The following is a 23373-nucleotide window of genomic DNA, read 5'->3' on the forward strand; positions in this document are numbered from 1 at the left end:
AAAAGAGCACCACTCTCTCCCTCTCTTGTCCTGTTTTCCCTGCTTTGCTATCATTCATTCGACCTGTTTCCCTTTCATTTTTTTACACTGTATATTCATTTGCTAGTTTTATTTCAGTCTCTTGTTTCTTTATTTTACGCCGGTGATGCCTGCCATGTGCATGACATTCGACGCATTCTTCTCTCATGACACAGTTTTTATTATTTATGCCTCAACGCCGCTGTTTTGATTAACACACTGTTAACTGCTGCAATGCCACAGGGAGGGAAAATGAGTTTGTAGCTTGTGTGTTAATGGAGAACTGGGAAACAGAGCTGCGCTGGCCACTAATGGCTTTAGTTGGAGGTAATGTGAACATGTGTTAGCCTCTACAAGCCCCTGGCCCTCACTATGACAAAACCCACCACTGCTTTTACAAGATCTGCTGCTCACAGCTGTGGAAAAAAATGCTCCAAGTTAAATGCTGGAATAGAGCCACATAAAAATGAAATAAGAGGGAGAGGTGATGAAAAAGAGCTGATTATTAGCTTTACCCCTCAGCTGGATCTCATCATACAGGCATTGAATGAGCTTCAAATCTTTGTATATGTGGATGTTTGATGGGGGTGGGGATTTGTTGTTCAGGTTGTGCCTACACTTTGAGGACCAAATGATATCTTCAGGATAGTTAGGAAGGCCAAAATCACCTTACAACCTATGAGGTAAACAGATTAAGAAGAAATACTATAAGTAAAATCGAAAATCAAATGTATGCAAGTATTAGGGCTGCACGATATTGGAAAAATCTGATATTGCAATATTTTATTTGTTCTGCGATACATATTATGATATGAAATGTTTTACAAGATGGTTTGAACAGCACTATTTTAGGGTTTTCTATGGAGTCTAACAGTATTCAGGTGACAAACTGAATAATCACAATGCAAAAAAATGCTTTTTTTATTTTGTTTTGTCTCATTTCCGGTCCAAATATCAAAAATATTGTTTTGTTTTCACTGTCAGAAGAAATTAGTATAAATTAAGTTTTTTCTCAAAACAAAGTCAAATATCTGCCATTGGTTTAAGTGAAATAATCTTGTTTTTGCTTTGAAATGTGGATATTCAGACTCAACATTGGATGTCTTTACAATATGACTATTGCGTATGCACACATCGCGATATCCATGCTAAAATGGTATATTGTGCAGGCCTTGTATGTATACATATATAGTAGTTAACATTTGAAGTAAATCAATTTCATCAAAAATGCCCAAAATTATTCAACAACTCTTATTCTTGTTTTAGGACAACTCTGAAAAATGTTTTTGATCCACTTTAAATGTTGACTACTATGTATATATGTACAGTATGTACAGTTGAAGTCAGAATTATTATCCCCTTTCGATTTTTTTTTCTTCTTTTTTAAATATTTTCCAAATGATGTTTAACAGAGCAAGGACATTTTCACAGTATGTCTGATAATATTTTTTTTCTTCTGGAGAAAGTCTTATTTGTTTTATTTCGGCTAGACTAAAAGCAGTTTTAAATTTTTTATGAACCATTTTAGGGACAAAATTATTAGCCCCTTTAAGCTATATTTTTCTCGATAATCTACAGAACAAACCACTGTTATACAATAACTTGCCTAATTCCCCTAACCTGCCTAGTAAACTTAATTAACCTTAAAATATCCAGTAAAATATTATTTACTGTCATCATGGTAAAGATAAAATAAATCAGCTATTAAAAATGAGTTATTAAAATTATTATGTTTAGAAATGTGTTGAAAAAATCTCTTCTCTCAGTTAAAGAGAAATTGGGAAAAAAATAAACAAGCAGTCTAATAATTTAGGAGGGCTAATAATTCTGACTTCCACTGTATGTACAGTATGTATGTAAAATAAATTTAATGTAAAGTCACACCTTCAATGAATGCAAAAAAAAAAAACTTGTAAAGATGTTTAAATGTAAATAGTTTGCGTGAATGTTTGAATATGTCAATAATTTTCGTATATTACTGCTTAAAAGCAGTAGTTATATTTGTGTTTTTGAGATGTTTGGAGCACAAATAACACTCTCAAAATCATGTTTATATGGATACCTGAAAACTGGTAAGCCTACGCTATCCATGTATTTACATACAGACATATTTCCAAAAAATTGCACTGTGAAACCAGTTCTTAAAAGTTTGCACTTTCAAAACTCAACTACTGTTGTCTTGTACATTAATACCCAAACTTAAAAAGCTTTCAGTTTTTACTTGGAAAAATAGTGTTCTGTAAATGCCACTAAAATAAGAAGAATATTAACTTGCTCTAATAAAAATGTCTTGGCACATTTGCTGTGCACATAACTTTTTTCCCTCAAGAAAAGAGAAAACAAGAAAGAAAATAGATTGAGAACGAGGAGAACATGAAAGACATGATATAGAGCGATGAGAGGAAGGCAAACAACTTCAGATGACGAATGATGTGTTGACATGATGTTGATATGTTTTTTTGAGGCAGTGAAGGAAACACTTTGAGAGCATTAAAGTGAAGATGGAGAACATGATGGAACATGAAACCAGAGGCTCTGAATATATCCAGACAGAAATGAGACAGAGAGGATGAAACTGAGAGAGAGAGAGGGGGAAGAGAGGAGGTCAGTGAATTCCTCGTTGAGGAGGAGCCAAAGCAGGTAGTCAACATAAGCAAATTAAGCGTGACAGCAGGCGTTAATTCACCAGCAGAGGGATTTGGTTGTTTGATGAGCAGATTTGTAGGTGAAAATGAGAAGAACAAAGTGCAGCGCTTCTGGACAGCCAGAATATTCTCCGTGAACCTTCCCTAAACCCATCACTCCCTGCACTTCCTTTTCTTCTCCCGCCAACATCATCCAGCTCAGATTAAGCAGTTTTTATTTCGCCTTCCTGCTACTGTGATGGCAGCACAATATTGTATTTTACAGTCAGACGTCTTGTTTTTTCACCCTGCTTCATGGAAAGTGTAGTGGTTTGAGTCAAAATAAACATTTCCATGTACAAGTTTTAAATAGGTTTTCTTATCTCTCCTGCTCTGTTTAACAGCTTGGAGATTAAACATTTTTCCCCCATTTGCGAGAATGTACTAGGCTTTGTTTAATTTTTGCAGAAATTGACCTTTTTTAAGAGAACAGGATTTTCAATTTCATGGCTGTGTTCAAACTTTGTGCAAAAAATAATCCCTGGTTTTCTTTTTTTTCTTTAGACATTTCATACTCCAAGTCTGGGTGACGAGGAGTTTGAAATACCCCCCATCACCCCACCTCCAGAGACCGAGCCTGGTATGGGCCTTCAGGACGTGGGCTCACCTTACCCTGGGCTACCTGACCATCCTAACCCTCAGCGGGGGTCTTTCACCCCGCAGTTCCCACCCCAGAGCCTGGAGCTGCCCTCCATCACCATCTCCAGAAATATGATGGAGCATGAAGGGCAAATCAACAATGGACATTCAGGGGTAGGTGTCTGGTTATTCTTTTGGCTGTTTGCTTGAACATTTTAAAGATTTTATCGCTTGCAGATGTCGAAGGCGGTTGTTATGCAAAGGCTCTAATTACATTTCCACAACATTATTCACTGGCAGTTACATTCAGCTTTCAGCTCCACCTGGATTTAAGTGCAGATTTAAATCCAGGTAGTTTTCCTTCTCTAAATGCAAATACGTTTGCCAAAGGTGTTATGTGAAAAACAAATCAAGGTGGCTGATGTTACGTGTCAGTGTTATAAAACTAGATTTGTATTTGTAGACAAAACCTTAAAGCGATAGTTCACACAAATAAAAACTGGCACATTTTATGTCATCTTTCATGGAAAAAAAAATAGCAAATTAAGCATAATTGATGCATTCAAGCATTAAAATGAGAAAACACTATTAATTATCAATTGTTCCCTTGTCTCAGGCCCCGTTTTTATGAATACATTTTAGCTTAAAAACAGCGTTTTAGAATGAAAACGATCCACATCCTCATTTTAAGCACAGGTGAGCGCAGCTCATGTCAGACAATTCATCAAGGATATACCGCTGGATCTCATCTCACTATAATTCTGATATTTAATTCATCTGTTCTCTATCTAACAACTCTTTGGTGTTTTGAATCTTTTACTTGTATTGAAGTAACGTGTTTTGAGCACAAAGATAAGTTAATATAACAATCTACATAACCACGTACAGTGATTCTGCTCATTTGACTGATTGCCTTTATTTCCTATTTTGTATAAACATATTGTTTGTCATGCTTTTATAATGGCCATTATTGATTGTTAAAACTTGTAAGCAAAAGAGACAGGGGATGTTTCATATTTTTTTTATTAAAAATAAAAGGAGGCAGTTATGTTATAGGCTCTATTTTGTTATAAATATGCATACTGTGAAGATGACGGTCATATAAATATGTAGCTACACGATGCCTTAACATTTTTAGTGTATATTAAGTTAGTATCAAAATGAAAATGGGCAGTTCCTTTTTTCATGTTTTCATTTTATCGTTAAGATAGCCAGGGTGATGTAAATGACAATATAAAGTAGCCTACACTGTTCCCTTTAAGGATTTATCAGACCTGTCCTCTGGAGTTTGTTTTCCATATCAAACGTGCAAAGTCTGAACTTCCAAAAAAAATAAATAAATAAATAAAATGCATGCAAGACTGAACTGTGCATTTAATATTGAGAAAAAGCCCCAATCAGCCACACCTCCATTTTCAGATGTCTCCTTTTTCCCTCATCCACACTAACATGGAGCAGCAGTGCTTTAAATCCAAAATGGCTTCTTCATCCTTTTCCAAAATGCTCCGTTTCCTGTGCTCAAAAACTCCGGGGTAGAGTGGACGGAAGGTGTAACCATAGCAAAACATATGCGTTTCAAAACTAAAACGTATTAGTGTAAACAGGGCCTTAAATGGTAGTTCACCCCAAAATTTGAATTTACTCATCTTCACGTCTTCCAAACCTTTATGAGTCTCTTTCTTCTGTTAAACACAAAAAGAAGTTATTTTGAAGAAAGCAGAAAACCTGTAATCATTGACTTCTATAGTAGGAAAAAACAAATACTACAGAAGTCAATGATTACACTTCCTCAGCTTTCTTCAAACTATCATCTTAAATGTTCAACAGAAGAAAGAAAGTCAAACAGGTTTGAAACAAGTGAAGGGCGAGCAAATGATGAATTTTCAGTTTTCATCCCTTTAAGCCCTGCAGTAGCTTTGCATAAACAGACTAAATTTACTGAAAATCTTCACATTGCCTCTAGGTCTCCTTGCTGAGTTCATGAGAGAAGCAACTATATTTATGACTTTCAAAAAAATTGTGTTTTGTTTATTTTTGGAGTCACCCCTGTTCATTGAACTGGTAGTAATGATGAACTGCTTTTGAAAATGATCATTGATTAACTATTTCAATTTCAGTTTGTTCAACACAATAATGTGTTGTTATGGCTACCTTGTAGGGTAAAATAAAAGTCTAGACAACCATTTGCTTGGTAATAATCACGTTTTATGATCAAGCTTTTATGACTGTCAATTCAGATATTAAAATGGCTCCTAAATGCCACCAACGTGGATTCATCGAAGATAAAGCTCTAAAATGCCATGGCTATACTAGATATATTAAAAGCGCTATAATAGAAATTAAATTTCATCAGAGAATATATAAAATGACACAAAATCAGCCAGCACATCATGCGTGGCAGGTTTATTTTATTACACACAGAGTTTTCATAGATTATTATTATATTTTATCTTAATTCTCAGTAGATTTCCCTAAACATACTGTGGTGTGTATATAGATATATTCGCAATAATATATCTTTATTTACATTCCAAAATGGACAGGCACCCTCAGATTTTATTGCTTCTTTCCTGGCCATCCATGCTGCTGGCGAGTGAAATAATTGCAGCTTTTAAAATATCTGTGCTGCATAAGTGACCGCCGGAAGGCTTTTTGCCTAAAGAATTTTCATTTCATGGTCAGTTAAGCTCGTATGCATCTGGAAGAAAAAGGAAACCTTGACACAATTACAACACGGCCAGTTCTCACTGCGCTGTGAGGGGATTAGATTTGATTCTCCAACATTATTCCTCTTTAGCAGCTCTTTCTGTGGACAGTGCTTCTGATTGTGTGGGGACTATATTAGCAGGTTTGGGGGAGAATGAGGGCACTCTGCTCTGTGCCTGGTGGCATTGTGACCGTCCCTCTGATTCTTCTCTATCGCTCATCACTCATTGTCCTCCTGAAAGACTCTCAGTCTCTCTCCTCTTAATGGAATTGATCTCAGTTTGTCCTGCTCTCTGGGACTGGTACAGACAGTGCCGTGCCTTTGAGTCAATGCCTTACATTTGTAAAGGACTCACTAAGCGTTAGCGGAAGTTAGCACCGTAACCTCCTAACGCTGTCCTTCAGTCATTTTGATGCATTATAGAATTATTTTTTAACGTCTAATGCGGAAAGACAGACCATTAAGTGCAATTCAGGAACTAACTGATGTAATATTTAAGACTGGTGGGCAGTAAGGGAGTCAAAAAAAAAGGCCATTTCATCTTTAAGCAGCAACTGAAACAAATCTATAACAGAACCGAAAAGCGTACCTGTGCTAGTTTCATCTACCCCTGTTTGTGCTTTTAAGTCAACTATTCCTCTAATTCCTTCCCTCTAACGCTCTGCGTATGTCAGACAAAATTAGCCGCAGATGCTTCTGGCCGAACACAGTTCCCAAAAATCCATTTCTCAGCTGTGAAGAAGTCTGGCAGGATTCAGAATGTGAAGTCATTATTTATTTAATCTGTTCCCCTAACAAGCTCCTGCATCTCATTTTGTCCCGATACAATCTGGGTTCTGACTGGATCTCTGAGTTGACACAAACTGATAAGGAAGCAAATAAGGTGATCACATATTTTAGACCAACGCTTTGTCTGAGATTGCATACAATTAGTAGGTATACAATTGAATAAACTGAATCCTCTCCTGTGGCCTAACAGGAGAGTAAAGAGTCCATCAAATGCACATTCAAGAATCTTGGCAGAATCAGAAAGTACTTACTGTTTCATTGTTATAGCGCTTTATTTTACATTCCAATTCCAAATGTGCATACAGTACTACACTACCTGACAGAATTCTTGTCGTCAATCCCAGTTTTAAGAGCAACTTAACTTCTAGTTGATTATTTGGAAAAGTGCCAGACGGTAGATTTTTCAGATGAATCGGTCAAGTTTGGTGGAAAAATCATGGTTTGGGGTTACATTCAGTCTGGGGTGTGAGAGAAATCTGCAGAGTGGATGGCAACATCAACAGCCTGAGGTATCAAGACATTTGTGCTTCCCATTACATTACAACCCACAAGAGAGGGCCAATTCTTCAGCAGTTTAGTGCTCCTTCTCATGCTTCAGCCTCCACATCAAAGTTCCTGAAAGCAAAGAGGTTCAAGGTGCTCCAGGATTGGCGCTCCCAGTCACCAGACATGATCATTAAGATGAAGGAGGGGGCATTTAAGATGAATCCAAAAAATCTTGATTAACTCTGGGAGTCCTGCAAGAATGATATTTTTACCATTCCAGATGACTTTATTAAAAAGTTATTTGAGCCATTGCAGAGATGTATGGATGCAGTCTTCCAAGCTCATGGGTGGCATACACAATTTGAATTTTTTTTCCACTGCACCATGACTTTATAATAAATACTGTACTTTATTTCTGTTTAGTGAAAAAACTTTTGGCAAAGCTAAGTCAGACCTTAATTAAATAATTTAAAATCAACGAATGATCAGATTTTATTTTTGTAAAATAAGCGTAATATGGAGGCATCACCTTTCATATAAGCCACTTCTGGTATCACATCATCAAGTAGAAGTCAAGTTATTATTTGTTGTTCCTAAAACTTGGATAGGCAACAACTTTTTTTGATTTGTACTTATTAGAATAATTGCAATAACCGTTGTAATAATAACTGTGCACTAGTCCTTAGCATACCTCCAAACTTAACCTTAACTCATGCAGTGTAAGTACACTGTTAGTATGTAAATCTAAAAAGAAAACTTTTCATCAATTTGGAAAAAATAAGCGAGTGAGCAAAGAATTTTGTCCAAAGAATTCTCTAAATTTTGGATAAAATGCTTTGCTCATATACTTTTTTTTCTTATGGCTTTTTGTTTAATTCTTTTGATAAGCATATATTTGATATATTGACATTATTATTATTCTGTGCATTATTTTTTGTAAAAACTAAATTAATTTGTCTGAATATAAATACATATTTATAATGAACATAGTCATCTTGTATGGCTTATTTTGCTAAATTAAATAAAAACTCATAGTGTGTTGAAAGTACAGCACACTTGTGTAAAGCAGGTGTCTCTGAGACTTGCAGGACTACACAATGGTACAGTTTGTCTTTTAAACATGTTCCCTCACAAACCAACGAGGGTCTGACTGCTGTGTCTGAATAAAATGGAAAATATGACCAGTGTTGCAGAAACTATATTTTTCTACTGCTCCAACACCACACACACACACACACACACACACAGAAAAACTCACTCACACTTTTCTCTCTCCCCCACTCTTTCTCTTTACACGTTTCTGTTATCTTATCTCCAAGCTGAGTAGTTGTGACATCAGTTGTACATCAATCTCAGAAAGTGGATTTTTTTTTCTTCTCCTCCTTCACCTTCATGTTTTTCTTTTTATTCTCGTTTTTTTTTTCTTTCTGCCAGACAGCCATTGTGACATATTGGGCCAGTAAGAAATGAAAGATATTCATGCAGGCATGCAATACTTGTAATGAAGTCTCAGCCTGACCTTCTGTGTGATTGATTCTGTAATTTAGTTTTCTCAGCCAGTACTTGAAATGAAATGAAATCATGTTGAACAAGTTTTAAATACCCATAGTGCACCGGGAGGGGAGGGAGGGAGGGAGGGAGAAGCAAAGGAGAAGAGATAAAAGAGAAGAGAGAAAGGTTGTAGACTAGTCTTTTTTGAGCCACTGGAATGATGTTTTGGACTCTCTTTTTTTTACAATTCATACAGGGTGCATTGAGCATGAACAGTATATATGCTGCATGAAACGAGAGAATGTGTGTGTGTGTGTGTGTGTTGTAGATGGAGTGAGAGAGGAGAATGAGTGGGTGGAGGAGAAATAGGAGTAGAAAACAATTTATCTTCACGGTACCATGGTCTCTGCAAGCATTCAAAATTCCATTTTCTTATTTTTTTCTTATTTTTTTTTTCTGGAGCAGCCAGTTATGCAGGTGCCCATAAATGGTTGAAAAATAAAGCAGCATGTTGGTTAAGGTTCCAGTGCAGCTGTGAATATGTGCGGGGGGCTGATAAACTATTCATAATAGAGCTGACCTTTTCACACTGGCCAAACTTGTAAGATTCATCCTCATAATTACCATATAGATGATTTTACTCCTTTTTCTGTTATGGAACATTTCCAAGAGCTCCGCGGAAAGATTGAATGGAAATTGAACTTGTTAACATTCTTTTCAGCATGGAACAGCTCATACCAAGCTGCTTTTAATAAACTCTCCATTTCCATCGCTGCCCCCCCCGACAGAATCCCGAGGCCGGTATCTTGAAGAGCAGACCCGAGACTCTCAGCCATTGACACGGCATCTTCAGATTCTTATCCTGATGGTCTGAAAGCAGTATTGGCCATGTTATGGTTATGAACACATGCTGGAAATGGGGTCTGGGGTGTTTTTTCCATTTCGTCGGTATATTTTCTTAACCGTTTAGTTGCGGTTTTTGCTTTTGATGAAAAGGAGTGAGGATACTATTTGAGGCAGAACCAAACAGTCATCCATCAAACGTCTCAGTGTGTTGGACAACAGGCTTGTCGTATGTTGTTGCTGTTTGGTGAGCATCTCTTTTAATGCCGGAAGCTTTTGTGCCTGTAGTAAAGTATGCTGGGGAATAAAGATACAAGGAGAAAAAGGTTATTTATTTTATTTTTTGCTGGGATACAGTCAGCCGAGATGGACTGATTGCTGGAATAATAGCAACATTTGCACAAGCACACGCAAACACACAGAGGAGAGGATAGGGCACATCTGGCCTCTTTGCTCTTCAGATAAGAAGTTATTTACAGATTTATGAAGACTATCAAAAGCATCTGTGTAGATGTGAGCTGTGTGTCAGCAGACAATGTTCCAATCAAAATGCAAATGGAGGGTGTGCAGCAGGGACATAAATAAACAGATCGGATACTGACTCACTCATTCTACCAGCTAAACCACTCTGACAGCAGAAATCACATTTCTTTCATTGCCTACAAAGGCTGCTATTAGCAAAAGCTGACTGCTGTTTGTGCCGCTTTAGTGTGAATGCTCCATTCATGGCTCTTTCTTTTGCATGCACCCCTTCCTCACATAAATATCTATTTTACACAAAATCATCCCGTGTTTTCATTTTCTGCTGTTTGATCATTGGGAAGATAATGTTGTCAAATCATTAGATGCTTCAAGAGAAATCGCAGCTGCCTTTTCAAAATGCGTCGTGGGAATTATTTCTACATCTGTTCTGCTTTGTGCGACCGGATCAAATGCTCCTGAAACTGAAGACCAGTTCTGGGGTGAATTCGCAAAAACCATGGTTAGCCAATTAAAGTCGCAAGTTGCGTCGTTACAAACACAGTTCTTGATTTGGTGTTTCCCAAATCCATCGTTCCACTGAACATTCGCAAACTTTTATGCTTGAACTGTTTTATGCTTGAACTGTTTTATGCTTGCACTGTGTTCTATTCCCAGTTATTCCACCATGCCCTATTTGTTTAAAACATTATAACATTTAAACTGGTAATTATTAAAAAAAAAAAAAAAAAAAAAAAGTCGTCTCTTCTTAGGTGTAATTTTCCTTCAAAGTATTTTTACAGTTCAGTTTTAGCAATCTTCATGTCTACAGTTGTGCTCCCTTAGCAGTACACTTTAAAACATTGATGTCATTTTGAACACAGCTGTGGCTCATGGAGAAAGCTACAGTTGACCTATTATTTTTAAGCGGAATTTACCGAACGTCTCCAAAATTGTGAAAACAAAAAAACATAGCATACGTTAATGCTTTTAATTTATAGTAGGTTATTTATTAAGTATCTGTACTGTGTATGACATGGGCCTGTTGGTTAGAACATTTCTGCAGTGGTTTTCATGTGTTAAATTGTAAAAGTAGACTTTTCAAAAATAAATAAATAAATAAGTAAACCATGTCCTACTTTATCATCATCATCATCATCATTATCATTATTATTATTAATATGTTTAATAAAGTAGGATTTTTTTCCTAATAAATAAAAAATATATAAAATTTAATTTCTTTACAAAGAGCCTCATTATTTATTTATTTGTTTTAGAATAAAATAAGTAATGTTCTCAATAATATGTGTAAAGGAAACATTGGCCCTATAATTGCCATTAACATATATTTCAATTAATATAAAAAAACGAGAGCATGTTTTTACCAAAACTAATATTGGATTTTTTTTTTTAATGAGTGTGTTTGTAAAACAATATAATTTGTGGGTGTTTTACATTATAACTAATGGATCTGAGACTAAGAAACTATGAGTTTTAGGAAACGCTCATCACTACATTATTCTTTTTCCCAAACGATGCATCATACCACGATACTTCAGCCGCGAGTTACGTCTTTGTTTGGGAAACACACGCCTGATTTTCTGTGCTCTTTCTATTACTTGCACAGAGAGAATGTTGCAGTGTTTTCAGTGTGGTGTATCGGTGAGTGTTGAAGTGTTAGACGCAGATCGTCATGACTAATGAACACAGTAGAAAGGTCTGACACAAAGAGTGGCTCTGACACTGCGTTCTGCTGATGAAACTAATGCAAATCTGTTTCTGCTGAGGTGTAATTAATTTGTTCATTTACTCAGAGATTCTTTTGCGCTATGTTTCTTTAAAAGAAGAACAGAGCATATTTTCCAGCTTAACAGATGTTGAAAACAGCTATTGTATTGTAAATTGTGTTTTTGATAAGGCATGGATTCGATATGAAGCTACATGTGTCGAGGGAATTAATACAGAGAGAGTGTAATCTGTGTGTGAGGGAAGGTGTTAGAATATTGTACTAAGGGAGAGGGTTCAGCACGTCTGGCCAATAAGGCCAGGTGCACAGCTTTATTATGTGTTGACACATACAGATATTGAGTTTGAGTCTCTGAATACCAGATGGAGAGAGGGAGAGGAAAGGAGTTGATGTACAAAGGAGAAGTGAACAAAGGAGATCAAATGAATTCTTGGTTTTCTCACGTTGTTTGAGTTGATTTTGCTCTGTAATCTGGTTGCTTTTGGAGACTGTCAGTTGCTGTAATTTTACTCTTTGTTCAGTCAATACAAAGCACATTAGTCTTCGGCATACCCTTCCTCCCCATACATAAAACATCACACACTTTTACTTGTATTGTTTTTATATAGAGCTCATTATCTTTTCTCTAACCTAAATTGCTCAGCATATATAAGTACACCCCTCATAAATCTTCATATTTTTCAAAATTCATATTTTTTTCTACAATATTATATATACATGTTGTGCATGTACATTAGATTAGTCATTTAAATCTGGAGCTTACAATAAGGGTCCAAAAACTAGCACATCCAAATTTATGTTATAGAAAATTATTAAATACAAATTTTAAAAAAGAGGAAAAATCAAGAGCAGCAAAGAAATTGAAAATCATTTTTTGCAATATTTTGCTTGAATTCAATTGTATTATCTTTCAATTTTCCAGATATGTTTGGTGACTAAAATACACATTTTTTTGTAAATATATCTGTTTAATAATTTCTTGTCGGCTTAGTCCTTTTAATAATACGGGGTTGCCACAGTGGAATGAACCGCCAACTTATCCAGCAAGTTTTTACGCAGCGGATGCCCTTCCAGCTGCAACCCATCTTTGGGAAACATCCACACACACATTCACACACACTTATACACTACGGACAATTTAGCCTACCCAATTCACCTGTACCGCATATCTTTGGACTGTGGGGGAAACCGGAGCACCCGGAGGAAACCCACGCGAAGGCAAACTCCACATGCAAACTCTACACAGAAGCGCCAACTGAGCCGAGGTTCCAGGAACCAGCGATCCAGCGACCTTCTTGCTCTGAGGCGACAGCACTACCTACTGCGCCACTGCCTTGCCATTTTTTTTACTGTAATGTATTTATTTAAAGCTTTATTAGATCACATTTATTCATCTGTATTGTGCCCTTGCTGATAAACAATGTGTGTTTTTTTTGTTGTTTTTTGTTTTTGTCTGTATACATTTATTTTATTAACAATTTAAAGGTGCATATGTTTAAACACGATGTTTACTGAAAGTTGCTACAGACTTTTATTTCAGAATGATGTATTTCCAACTGAAATAAAATATTGAGTAAAGTTGATGTTTTATGTTTTGCTCCTTCTCTCTCAATAAAATAATGACTGGAGGAGCATGACTAAGCATATTTCTCTCCTATAAGTCATCAATCTGACATCAAGATGGACTGCCATTTCACAGTGGAGGCAAATGGTTAGATTGTAATCTAAAGATGCTCAAAACAAACAAAAGTATTGCAGTGGGTTAACTTGCACTGATTAATTATTCACCTAACAATCTGTGCTAGCAAAATAAATATTGTGAGTTTTAATTCGCCGTGGACTTTAATATGATTTAAAACTAACAAAGATTTTGTTGTCTTCAGTGGTTTTGTTGTGTTTTGAAATTAGTTTTTCTAAAACTGGTTATGTTGTCTTTATGAAACATAAATGTACAGCAAAGGTCAATTCACACCACACAGTCTAACCAACAAACAAATCTGATGGTAAATGTTGGATCAGTGTGTTGCCATGGTCAGCATTTGTTTACACGTGACTGAACATGTTCAATCAGCAACAAAATCTGACCTAATCTAACTAGGGACTAGATAGGCTTCACATAAAATGCATTTTAGCCCTAAGAATGATTAATTAATTATTTAATATTAGTAATAAATAATTAATTGATTGATAAATTATTTTTTTATTGGCAGTGTGAGCATGACTCGTTTTTCACAACATTCCAAATACAATTCTTATTTGGTCTCATTCATCTGTGTGGTGTGAATTAGCCTTAAAACAGATCGTGTTGTCTTTTTAAATGTTTAAATCCAGTACTGGTTTTGTTATATTAATAGGTGTAAATATAATATTGATTTACTTGTGTTTTGAAAGGAGTGTGCCTAAAACTGTTGTTGTTGTCCGTTTGCTATGCAGGTTGTTGGTCAGACACATCTCCGTCAGTATCCTCCAAACCCCACTATGGTGATGCGCTCCATCATTAGCATGCACAACCCCAATGGCATGATGTCTCAAAACCAGCTCACCACTATCAACCAGTCCCAGATCAACGCACAGCTGGGGCTGAATATGACTGGGTCAAACATTGCTCACACATCCCCATCTCCACCTGCCAGCAAATCTGCTACACCTTCACCCTCCAGCTCCATCAATGAAGACGATCAGGAGGAAGGAAACAGGGTGAGTATCTTCAGAAGATTTCAATGGAAATACTTTAGGGTGACACCGGATGTCCAATTTACACAAGTTGATATTATTTTTTAGGATCTTAATGAAGTTTCATTTCTCAATGTTAGTGTAAATGAACACAATGTCTCAAACACATCAGTGAGCTATTTTACTTTATAGCTCCCTAAATGCTAATGAGATGCTGCTAAATCCACCGCTCCTGAGGCTGCAGGTTCAGGAATGATGGTCTATTCTTGGGGAGCAGTTAAACCTGCACAGCACACATAGTGTTCAATAAAGTCTCAAGCTTTTGTTGACTTGTTTCTGTATGACTGCCATGGAATATTTGAAGCGGTTTCCACATGATAGTGACAAAATGTGAGATTCCATCAGGCCGTCACCCGTGCATATAATCTCTGCATTTAATTTATCATTCCTTGACATTGCAGCTCATCATTATCAATGTAAGATATATTCAAACAAATACTTTACATATGAAAAGTGACACTGGTGTATTTAACAAATGCTCAGCTGCACAGTCTAAGTGAAAACCAAGAAATACACACTGACAAACACAGCACTGCACATGAAGAATGATGATCTGATTCTAAACACAAGTGAACTGAAACTGGCAACTTTCACATAGAGCAGACTGCATGTCAGGATCACTCCATTGTTCAAATGCAGAGAAACGTAAGACATCATCGTAGGCCGCTTTGCTATCTGTTTATCAAAAAAATTGGAGAGAAGGGCAGTGTATATAGTTTGCTTGGAGGCAGGCACATGTAATGAACTAGCTGGTCTATACTGGCATGAATTTCAAACAGGTCAATTATGGCATATAAATACACTCAGACCGTTTATAATAAACAATCTGCATGCTTTCTTTTCAACTTCTCTAGTCTAATTTTTAAAAATGACAAATAGTGAAAATTTTATCTAATGTCACCTTTAACATCCCATTAGCAAGCCAGCAGCAATATCATAAGACGTTAATATTAGGTTCGATTTAGGTCATGACGTCAGGTGACCAAAATTCAGTGTCTAGCCAGCGTCTAAGGACAGCTTTATTTTGACGTCCAATAATGACGTTAAATAACTTTGATATTTGGTTGATTTTAGTTTGTTTCTGATAGTTGTCATAGTGGTAACGTCAACATAACATCAAGGTGTAAGATGTTGATATTTGGTTGATTTTAGTTTGTTTCTGATAGTTGTCATAGTGGTAACGTCAACATAACATCAAGGTGTAAGATGTTGATATTTGGTTGATTTTAGATTGTACATTGACCTCGGCCTGACGTTCTGACATCAACCTGATTTTCAAGCAAAATTTAATGTCCCCACGATGTTGGGGTACAGCATCAATATGACTTCATGTTGACGTTCTGTGCCTGCAGGGAATATTTTTATTTACCTTTTTTTCTGTGACCTATAATGCTTTTCATGAATTATGAGAGTAATTGTAAGTAGTCAGTGAAGAGTTTTTAAAAAATCAGGTGTAATGAGGTGCCACTATTCTCGTCACAGTTCATTCATGGGAATATTAAAAGGCAGCAAGAATTAACACATTTCTTTCAGCAGACTTTCAAAAAAAAAAAAAAAGTTTTTCCACAGTAATATTGCGGACATATATTGAATATTAATATACTATATTAAAAACAAAAAAGACATTTTTTTAAGGGATAAAACTCAAAAAAGACTAAAACAAGGATATGCTTGTGATACTAATGTCACATTAAACCAAACACAACAATATTTCCTTCACATTGTCACATTAAATCAAGCATAACTTTATAATGCCAAGCAAAACTTAATTTCCATGTTGAATAAAAATAAAGCTCAAAGCAAAATGCAACTCTCACTCATATTTTCTCTATGTATGTGTATTATTTGTAGTACAACCTTATTAACTGAAGTGATTTGTTTAAATTGTTGGTAACTTTATTTTGATGGTCCATTTGATTATTAGTAGAGTGTCTGCCTAATATCTGTTGATATTGCTCCTTCATTAGACATTTAACTGACTAATGTTTAGCTAGTACTGTACATGTCAACTCACACTAACCCCAACCCCAACCTAACATTCTACTTATAATTTAATGAGAATTAGTTGGCATGTAGATGCAATGTAACTTAAATTCAACAACAAGTCCATCAAAATAAAGTGACAAAATTATTTTCAATGGACGTTCTCAAAATTTAAAGTGTAACCCCTAATTTGATATTCACAAGTGGGAAAAGATGGATAATAAGCTTCCCTCTCTTCATCAGGTTATTGGTGAAAAGCGCCCTGCCCCTGATGCTGGAAAGAAGCCAAAGACGCCCAAGAAAAAGAAGAAGAAGGATCCCAATGAGCCCCAGAAGCCAGTGTCTGCATATGCCCTGTTCTTCAGAGACACCCAGGCTGCCATTAAAGGCCAAAACCCCAACGCCACATTCGGAGAGGTGTCCAAGATAGTAGCCTCCATGTGGGATGGACTGGGAGAAGAGCAGAAGCAGGTATTAAACTCACTGAAATTATTTTTCTAATCCTCACATGAACACAGTCTGTATAAATAGAGCTGTCGCTTTGAGAACATTAATAGTCTTCCTGCTTGAGCTAAAATAACAAATGTTCTTAATTTCTACTCCCGGTTTTGCACAGAATGATTCATGTCAGGTGTTTTAACAGGCTGCTTGATTTTTTTTCACCCTTCTTTAGTTTTTTATTACCGACTGAGATGAAGCCTGCAGGCTCTCCCTGTTGTGAAACGCATGCTTGCCAGTCAATGTTCCGCTAATTATCTGTTTATCACACCTCACGTATTCTGTTCTCCACAGGTTTACAAAAGCAAAACAGAAGCGGCAAAGAAGGAGTACCTGAAAGCTCTCGCAGCATACCGTGCTAGCCTTGTGTCAAAGGTGAAGGTGCTTTCTGTTTAAACGGCTCTATGTCTGTGTTTTTCTTTTCTTCTGTCTTTCCTTCATCTTTTTTTTCCTCCATTCATCCAGATTCCTTTCATAATGTTTTCGTTTGTCAGTATATGAAAAATAGTTCAGATCACTTTCAGACTTGAGTCAATTTCACCTTGAGTCTTTACCCACTGTTAAAAGATAAGACCTTCTTACACAAAGCAAACTTTTCAATGAAAGCAGCAAATGTAGAGCTGACAGAAAACAGCAGTTCTTCTTCCATCTGGCATTTATTTATTTAATATTTTGTGCATTTGTTCACATTTATTGATTTTTTCCAAAATGAACTTTTAAAACGCAGCTTGACAAATTTCTTTCATATTTAAACGTGACTGCAAGTGTGTTTGCTCACTCACACTGGTGGTATAAAAATAGAATTAAATACAGCTAATGAAATAGATTAGATATTCTTATGATCCACCATGCCTCATTAACTCGCTGTATCCTTTAGGCAGCTGGAAACATTTGCATATTTGTTGCTTCTTGTTAAAAAAGAAATCACTTTGCACACAGTTTAGCACTAATGATATTCTTGTACACTAATGTCTGAGCAGAGTAGCAGAGCACAAGTCTTAGTCTGTGCTCTGCCAATGAACATCACTTTGTGGTTCCATCCCATTGGGGCACAAAATCGATAGCAAGGACTTTCACCTTTAACCTTCCATTCTAGTGGAATGACCTGCCTAACACTTTGCGAACACCTGACTCTCTGGCCATCTTTAAGAAACCTCTAAAGACACATCTGTTTTATCAACACTTGACTGACTAACAATAGCACTTACTAGTTATTACTTTATTTATTGTCTATGTTTGTTTGTTTGTTTGTTTGTTAAACTAAATCAGACTTGTCAGGGCATTTATTTATCGCTGCTGTCTGGTGATCTGGAATGCTTCTATTATCCTGATTTGGTAACCGCTTTTGGTTAAAACCTCTGCTAAATGGCTTAATAATGCTTAAATGTAAGCAGTGACCATTAAAGAGTTTGCTCCATACAGTAAAAATATGTAGTATGAATGAAATTCTGACATAATACATCTGCCATATTTTAACTTGTATATGAGCAGTGGTGGAAAGAGTTCTGAATAATGAGTAAAAGTACCATTATTTGCTCCAAAACGTCATCTTCTCATCAGTGACATTCAGTCTAAACAGTCTCTGGGTCATTGCATGTAAAGTATCTTCTTGTACACTTTTAATGCTTCCAACCATTTTGCTACATGTCTTAAGTGCAGTATGATGTGATTGTACTTTCTATCTATGATTTGATTGGACAAGAAATGCAGGATTGTTTATTTCTAATTACTATAGACAGAAATAATAAAGTTGTGTCTGCAGATTGAAGGAAAGTAGTGGAGTAAAAGCACAGATACAACACTAAAATGTACTCAAGGGAAAGTAAAAGTGCACATTATTAAAGCTACTTAATACTGTAAATTACAATTCCTGAGAAAACTACAGTAATTTGAGTATATGTAATTCGTTTGTGGTTTACACCACTGCATATGAGCCACATTTACAAATCCTTTCCCTTGTCCTCATGCAATATTAAATGGTCAACAAATCACAATCTGTATGAAAGGAATCATCTGAGAACTTAATGATATTTGACTTTAGACATTATTTATGGGCAGTGTAAGGAACAGAGATATTGTATATGACTCGAGTGCTGCAAGTTCTGGAGATTTGCTCTAAATGTATGATATCAGCATCACACTGCTGTCAATTCAGCAGTATAATATATGTATTAAGCATTTCTTCTGAAATTCCTAACTGGAGAGTTTGTTATTTTCAGTGTGCCGTCTCATTTCAGATCTTTTCCTAGGCTACTAAATAATATAAACTCCTCTCTTGGCAAATTCCTTAGATCACCGAATGTAAGACAGCAGCAATTTTCTCTGAACGGCTTTTTTCTGTCGAGTCAGTCACCGCATCAGCACTAATAAAGCGGAGGGCACTACAAAAGAAAGAATCTGTTGAGTACCAGAATTCATCTGACCGCTCTCTATTTCTGTCTCAGGCGGCCGCAGAGTCAGCGGAGGCCCAGACCATCCGCTCTGTGCAGCAGACTCTGGCTTCCACCAGCCTCTCGCCAGCGCTCGTGCTGCCGTCTCCTCTGTCCCAGCACCCCTCCATGTCTGCAGCTGCACAGGCACTCCAGCAGGCCCTGCCTCGAGCCATCGCCCCAAAACCTCTGCAAATGCGTGTCGGCGGCAGCCAGATTGTCACCTCGGTCACGGTAGCTCACCAGAACATGACGCCCGGCAGCGTGCAGTCGCAGCTGTTGGGGCAGATGGGTCCGCAGTCGAGCGTGTCGTCGCAATTGAGTCCGCCAATGCAACCCCGACATTCATCCATGCAGCAGCAGATGCAGCAGCAGCATCAGATGCAGCAGCATTTGCAGCACCACCAAATGCAGCAACAGCAAATGCACCACCAGCAGATCCAGCAGCAGATGCAGCAGCAGCATTTCCAGCATCACCTGCAGCAGCAGCTTCAGCAGCACCACATGCAGCAGCAGCAGCAGCAGCACCAACAGATGCAGCAGCAGCAGATGCAGATGCAGCACATGCAGCAGATGCAGCAAATGCATCAGCATCAAATGCAGCAGCAGCATCTTCCGCAGTCGCAGTGTTCACCCGTGCAGCATTCGCCCGGTACGCCACATTCAGCTTCTCTCGGCAGCCCGCCGCCGCCTCCAGCGCCTCAGCAACACCCATCACAGGTACAGACGCATGCACAGGTCCTGTCGCAAGTCAGCATCTACTGAACCAAACGCCCTCAGAAAAAGAAGACGGGATTTATCGAAAAGCATCAAGCTTTTTTTAAGTTGCACTTAAGAAGTGTGTGAGAAATATGAATGTTTTACAAAGAACTGTCCTTTGTTCTAGATGGATATAAGATATGTGTTAAGGGACAAGGCATCTTAGCTGGATTTCTAGTCTATAAGATAGGCTGAGCTACCGGGAGGTCTGTTCATAGACTTGAGCACCCAGTAGTCATTTGTATGTATATTTAGTTCATTTGGTTTTTCTCTCTCTCTATCTCTCTCTCTCTCTGTTGTGGAGATTAAACTCTATCGGAGCATGATGACGTGGAAAGTCCGACGGTTTTATTTAACAGCTTTATTTATGAGGCTTTCACCACTGGAATGAGGAATTCAGGAAGAAAGCGGCGTAAGGTGAACTGAACACTAAACTGGTCGTCAGAGACATGCTGAATGGCTCTTGCACTGTCCGACCGGTAATTTGCGAAGTCTACTTTCTCCTTTTTTTGTCATCCTGTCAATGAACTGTTCAACAGTCACTGTCGGGAAGCTCTCAATCAAATCATTCTGCTTTTAGAAACCAAGTGGTGTTTGACGCATCTCATGTCGTGTTTTCAAACAGGAAATCTCAAAACATGTAAAAGACTTGGACTATTGACACGCTTCCATCGATCATTTCTGTCATCCTCCTATCTGTGACCTGCTGTATGTGTTATTCCGAGGAAAGAGGACTTGTTGTCCTCTAGCCAAAACCCTCAAACGGCGCATTCACTCCAACATATGTAGTAACAGCGCTCCAAAAATCATTCTTCTCTGTAATTATCTTTACCTCAGAAGTTTTATTGAATAAGTTATGTTTTTGAGTTTTTTTTTCTTTCGTGTAATGAGAACATTTTATTGGGGGAAAACAGACTAAATTACTGATGTTAGGCTGTTGGTTTACTGATTGATTGTTTTCTAATGCTCTACATTTCACAACAAGGACAAATTAACAGGAATCTTTTCAGATGTTTTTTTTTTTTTTGGCTATCATAGAAGGACATGGAAGTATTTTGTGCCAGCTGTAAAAGAATCTGTGGTAAGATAAAAGAAAATGAAGTTGTACATTTTTCATACCTCTTGTTGTAAAGTTTTAATATGTGAGGCTTTAAACGCAGACGTTGGCAAGCTGACCTGTCACCTGCTTTATCTCATAGTGCTCTTTTCTACTTTTTTATGAGTTACAGTAGCAGCAAATCATTTGTTTGTATTTTTGCTTACATTTCAGAAATTAATTGCTTTAAAAAAAACTGACAGTAAAATAAATAAATCCGACTCATGTCAGTCGGAAACTCCACCTGTTTTTAAACATCATGAATGTCGTTTATTAAGTTTTTATGTTTGCCATCCAAAAACCCATTAAAAAAAGGCATTCCATCGTCAATATGATACTAGCCATAATTTTGTATTATATTTCTCTGTGTCTCTCTCTCTCTGTTTGCAATTAAAATAATCAAAAATATTTATTTCAAGGAACTGATTCATTTCAAAGATTATATTAGCCATACTTTTGTACAAAATATTTCCTCAATGTGTGTTAGTTATGAAAGATTTAAAATAAAGACATCAGTACTTAAATACTCTGTTTATTGCGGATATACACTTATTTTTTCTGCATCATCTCAACTCAAATGGTTATTTCAACAAAAACACATTGGTTCTCACTCAGTAAAGCACTGCTGTGAAGATTTCACATTTTCAAACTGACCCCAAGCCCTCACACACAAATATTTGTGGGGGAAGGTAGGATTTGCCAAAGGCTAATTAACATAAATGCACAATAAGCACGTGAGGACAGTGGAGCGAGCGCCTTTATCTGCTGACCGGTGCTGGTATTTTATTTTTTTTTTTTACACGCTACGCCACACAGAGGCTTCCAGAAGGGAAGGAATCTGTGCCTGCGCATATCTTGTTCCGCATTAATAGAATTCTCAATCTGTATTTTGTACCCAATTAGTTAATTTTGAGAATGCTTGTGCAATTTGCATGTGAGGGGCTGCGGTGATTGGCTCTCGAGTCGGGTTTTGTGTCAGAGAGAAGCCCACACTCGCACTCTTTGATTAATTGCAGCATCTGTTCTGTCAGAGGGTGTAGTGGAGAGGTCTGCAGGAAAACTGCAAATAAGTGCTGGCAACAGTCTTAAAGCGCCTATGATGAAATGAAAATTAAAAACAGCGAGTTCCCCGCATGCCCTGAATTTCAATGGCAAGAAGTGGGGAGAGAGAGAAGAGTGGTGTCCATGGCGACCAAACACATCCTTTAAAAACAGCCGGTAATGAGGGGCCGGAAAATAGCGCTTATTATTCCGAACAGTCTCATGGAGGGCAGCATCAATAATGCATGCAGTACCTTGTTATTTGGTAAACCTTGTTATCCGCGTGGTCTCAGCGAGGATAAATATCTCACAACAAGGGCTGGAACTCTGACACACCCCGCTGATGAATAAATAAATAAAGCTTTACAGACTGATTACATGTCCTAATAACAGCTGATGATGCTTTTGGCTTGTAAGCGATTAGGAGTGAAACGGTCGTGTTTTAGGGACCAAATGAAAATTGATTATCGGGAGAGCCTTGTTTAGATTCAGTGCTTCATATTTGCTGAAAACATCAGTATGTGTATATAAATATATGAGTGCTCTCCTCACAGATCTCTTTTATATTAATAATTAATTAGCCAAAACTGAAACAAATTTTACAAAACAATTTAAGATTACAGTCTAAAAAGTAGTACATCCACATTAATATGTTGGGGGAAACTAAAATTGTAAAAAAAAAAAAAGGAAAAATCGAGTCAAATAAACTTTTTTTTTTATTAGATTATTTGAATTTAAATATATTATTTTTCTATCCCCAAATATATTAGGTGACCAAACTCTTATACAGTGTTCAGCATAATTCAGTACACCCCATTTTGATTTCATATATTTAATTAAATGATATTTTAGTCACCAGAAATTGAAAGATAAGCAATTAAATCCAAGTAAAATATTGCAAAAAAATAAAATAAAATTACAACCTACAAAATTTCAACTAAATCTTTAAATATTTTTTGCCTCTCTTGATTTTTCCTCTTTGTTACAATTTGTTTTTAATATTTTTCTATAACATAAATTTGGGTGTACTA

The 23373-nt window shown here is 36.9% G+C and overlaps 2 protein-coding genes across 3 annotated transcripts in view; both read left to right on the forward strand.

Moving 5' to 3' along the window:
- Positions 1-21707, forward strand: part of tox3 (TOX high mobility group box family member 3) — a 263708-nt gene extending 242001 nt beyond the window's left edge. For both annotated transcript variants that reach the window (XM_087261547.2, XM_087261546.1), the window contains exons 3-7: positions 3207-3455; positions 14237-14500; positions 16763-16990; positions 17312-17392; positions 19462-21707. In XM_087261547.2, the coding sequence (XP_087117673.1) occupies positions 3207-3455; positions 14237-14500; positions 16763-16990; positions 17312-17392; positions 19462-20211 (1572 nt within the window). In that variant the 3' untranslated portion in view covers positions 20212-21707. The remainder of the gene's footprint in view (positions 1-3206; positions 3456-14236; positions 14501-16762; positions 16991-17311; positions 17393-19461) is intronic.
- The window catches only part of LOC147843130 (uncharacterized), a 553038-nt gene that overhangs the window by 214418 nt on the left and 315247 nt on the right, over positions 1-23373 (forward strand). The gene's annotated exons all lie outside the window — the stretch shown is intronic.

The sequence above is a fragment of the Danio rerio genome, chromosome 7 (genome assembly GCF_052040795.2).
Source record: "Danio rerio strain M-AB ecotype USA chromosome 7, GRCz13ab, whole genome shotgun sequence".
In the NCBI taxonomy this organism is placed as follows: domain Eukaryota; kingdom Metazoa; phylum Chordata; class Actinopteri; order Cypriniformes; family Danionidae; genus Danio; species Danio rerio.